The sequence below is a fragment of the Penaeus vannamei genome, chromosome 33 (assembly GCF_042767895.1).
Source record: "Penaeus vannamei isolate JL-2024 chromosome 33, ASM4276789v1, whole genome shotgun sequence".
Taxonomy (NCBI): Eukaryota; Metazoa; Arthropoda; class Malacostraca; order Decapoda; family Penaeidae; genus Penaeus; species Penaeus vannamei.
The window spans coordinates 2,180,483-2,182,982 of record NC_091581.1 but is presented as its reverse complement, the minus strand read 5'-3'; the positions used below and the strand labels follow the sequence as shown (position 1 = coordinate 2,182,982).

General features: G+C 28.4%; 1 protein-coding gene across 1 annotated transcript in view; it reads left to right on the top strand.

Annotated features, from left to right (window-relative positions):
- The window catches only part of LOC138867904 (glutamate receptor ionotropic, delta-2-like), a 9,451-nt gene extending 7,189 nt beyond the window's left edge, over positions 1–2,262 (top strand). The window contains exons 11-12 of the mRNA XM_070144978.1: positions 876–1,039; positions 2,159–2,262. Coding sequence (XP_070001079.1) covers positions 876–1,039; positions 2,159–2,262 — 268 coding nt within the window. The remainder of the gene's footprint in view (positions 1–875; positions 1,040–2,158) is intronic.
- Positions 2,263–2,500: the final 238 nt, after the last annotated feature.

The window sequence follows — 2,500 nt, the reverse complement described above, 5'->3', positions numbered from 1 at the left end:
AATTGTATTATACTTTCCGGAATTGCAGTTGTATGGATGAGGGTTAGATTCTACGAGTATTTTTTGTTTTGGGGATATATATATATGTATATATATATATATATATATATATATATATATATATATATATATATATATATATATATATATATATATATATATATATATATATTTTTTTTTTTTTTTTTTTTTTTCTTTTTTTTTTTTTTTTTTCTTTTTTTCTTCTTTTTTTACGCTAATAGCATGGCAGGGAATCAGACATTGATAAATGAAATTGCAGTTGTTATCAGACTTCTGTTTATTACCAACGACAATAGAATATAAAACACACAATCTTATCTATTTTTCTCGAGTCTACAATTAAAGAAAACATACAATCATAGCTCTATCTATTTCCAAATATTATGTCTCTAATTACTCTCCGATACTATATCATTTAAAGATGAAAGCTATATTTCTATGTATTTTGCAATGCTACAGAATAATAAAAAACAACAACAACAACAATATTCTAAAAAAAAAAAAAATGAATAAAAAGAATAAATAAATTAATAAAAAAATAAGTAAATACGTAGAGAGAGAAATCCACAATCTTACCTCTATTTATTTCTAAATATTACATTATACAGATACAATCTCTACAAACCTATCTATTTGTTTCCCAATACTATATGATAAAACAAAAATGTACGATCTTATCTCTATGTCTTCTCCAATGCTCTATAACGAGAAGAATGGAAGAAAAAAAAAAAAACACAAAATGCACAAACTAGATTTATTGAAGAAAGTGAGACAACAGTTTCGGAATCGTCCTCGATTCCATCTTCGGGTCTGCAACAAGAAGAATTTTTTCAAACTAAACCTTACCTCCATAGGATCACGAGGCTGAGAGAATTTGGGATTCTTGAGCACATCATCCAGAAGAAACTCGCTAATGGAACCATCTGCATGAAACCGCTGAGTCATACCGTCACAGCTGGTGCGCTAAGACCTCTCGATATAGTGGACTTCTTTGGCGTCTTTGCCATCTATGCTGGTGGTAAGAACACTGAGATTCTCGTTTGTGTGTGTGTGTGTGTGTTATTTTATTGGGTTTAATTATTTAATGGGATTCTCGTTTTGTGTGTGTGTGACTTACTTTATTGGGCTAATTAATTAATTATTCAATGAGATTCTCGTTTTGTGTGTGTGTGTTACTTTATTAGGCTTAATTATTCAATGAGATTCTCGTTTTGTGTGTGTTACTTTATTGGGCTTAATCATTTAACGAGATTCTCGTTGTGTGTGTGTGTGTGTGTTACTTTATTGGGCTTAATCATTTAACGAGATTCTCGTTGTGTGTGTGTGTGTGTGCTACTTTATTGGGCTTAATTATTGAATGGGATTCTCGTTTTGTGTGTGTGTGTGTGTTACTGTATTGGGCTTAATTATTTAATGAGATTCTGGTTTTGTGTGTGTGTGTGTGTTACTTTATTGGTTTTAATAATTTAATGAGATTCTCGTTTTTTGTGTGTGTGTGTTACTTTATTGGGCTTAATTATTTAATTATTTGTTCATTTTTCTTTTTTTATTTTTTATCATTACTCCTATTATGTCATAATTCTGAAAAGGATTACGTTTTCTGCTTATGTATATGTAACTTTATCGTGTTTTCTTAATTTCCGTTTCTTATTGGTCTTATCGTTTTGTTTTGCTTCGTTTATTCTTATCATTTGTAGATTTTGCTTTCTTATTTTTATCTCCATTCCGTCACACCTTCTTCTCGGGGTAGCGGAAGATGGGGTCCAGATAGCATTATATGTAGCAATGATTGTGTGTGTTTTTAGATAGCACTGTGCTGAGTTTGCTCTAATGATCAGTGTGATAAGCGTTAGGTTATTAAGTGTTATCTAAGCAAGTTGTAATCTTTACATTATTATTAAGACGTAGCATAAAGTAGTACCGTCATTCTTCTTATAGTCAGCTTATTGTATACAGAGTGTAATTTCAACTTTGATTTCATGAATTATGAAAATGATTAAAAAAAAAAATGGGTGACTGGGATTGACTTATATACAGAGTGTAATTTCTACTTTGATTTCATGAATGATAATAATGATAAAAACAAAACAAAACAAAAAAAATTGATGATTGGGATTGACTCATTTCGCTTTTTCAGGAATCATTTTATCCAGCTGTGCATTGGCTGTCGAACTTCTCATCGGTCGGAAGAAAATATACCAAAAAGCCTTCGATAAACTGAAAACAACCCATGCGAATTGAGCTATGATGTCTGGTGTCTGAATCTTATCTGTTCACTACTAAATGGAAACAACACTTCAATGTATATATATATATATATATATATATATATATATATATATATATATATATATATATATATATATATATATATATATATATATATATATATATATATATATATATGTACATGCATATATTTATATATATATATATATATATATATATATATATATATATATATATATATATATATATA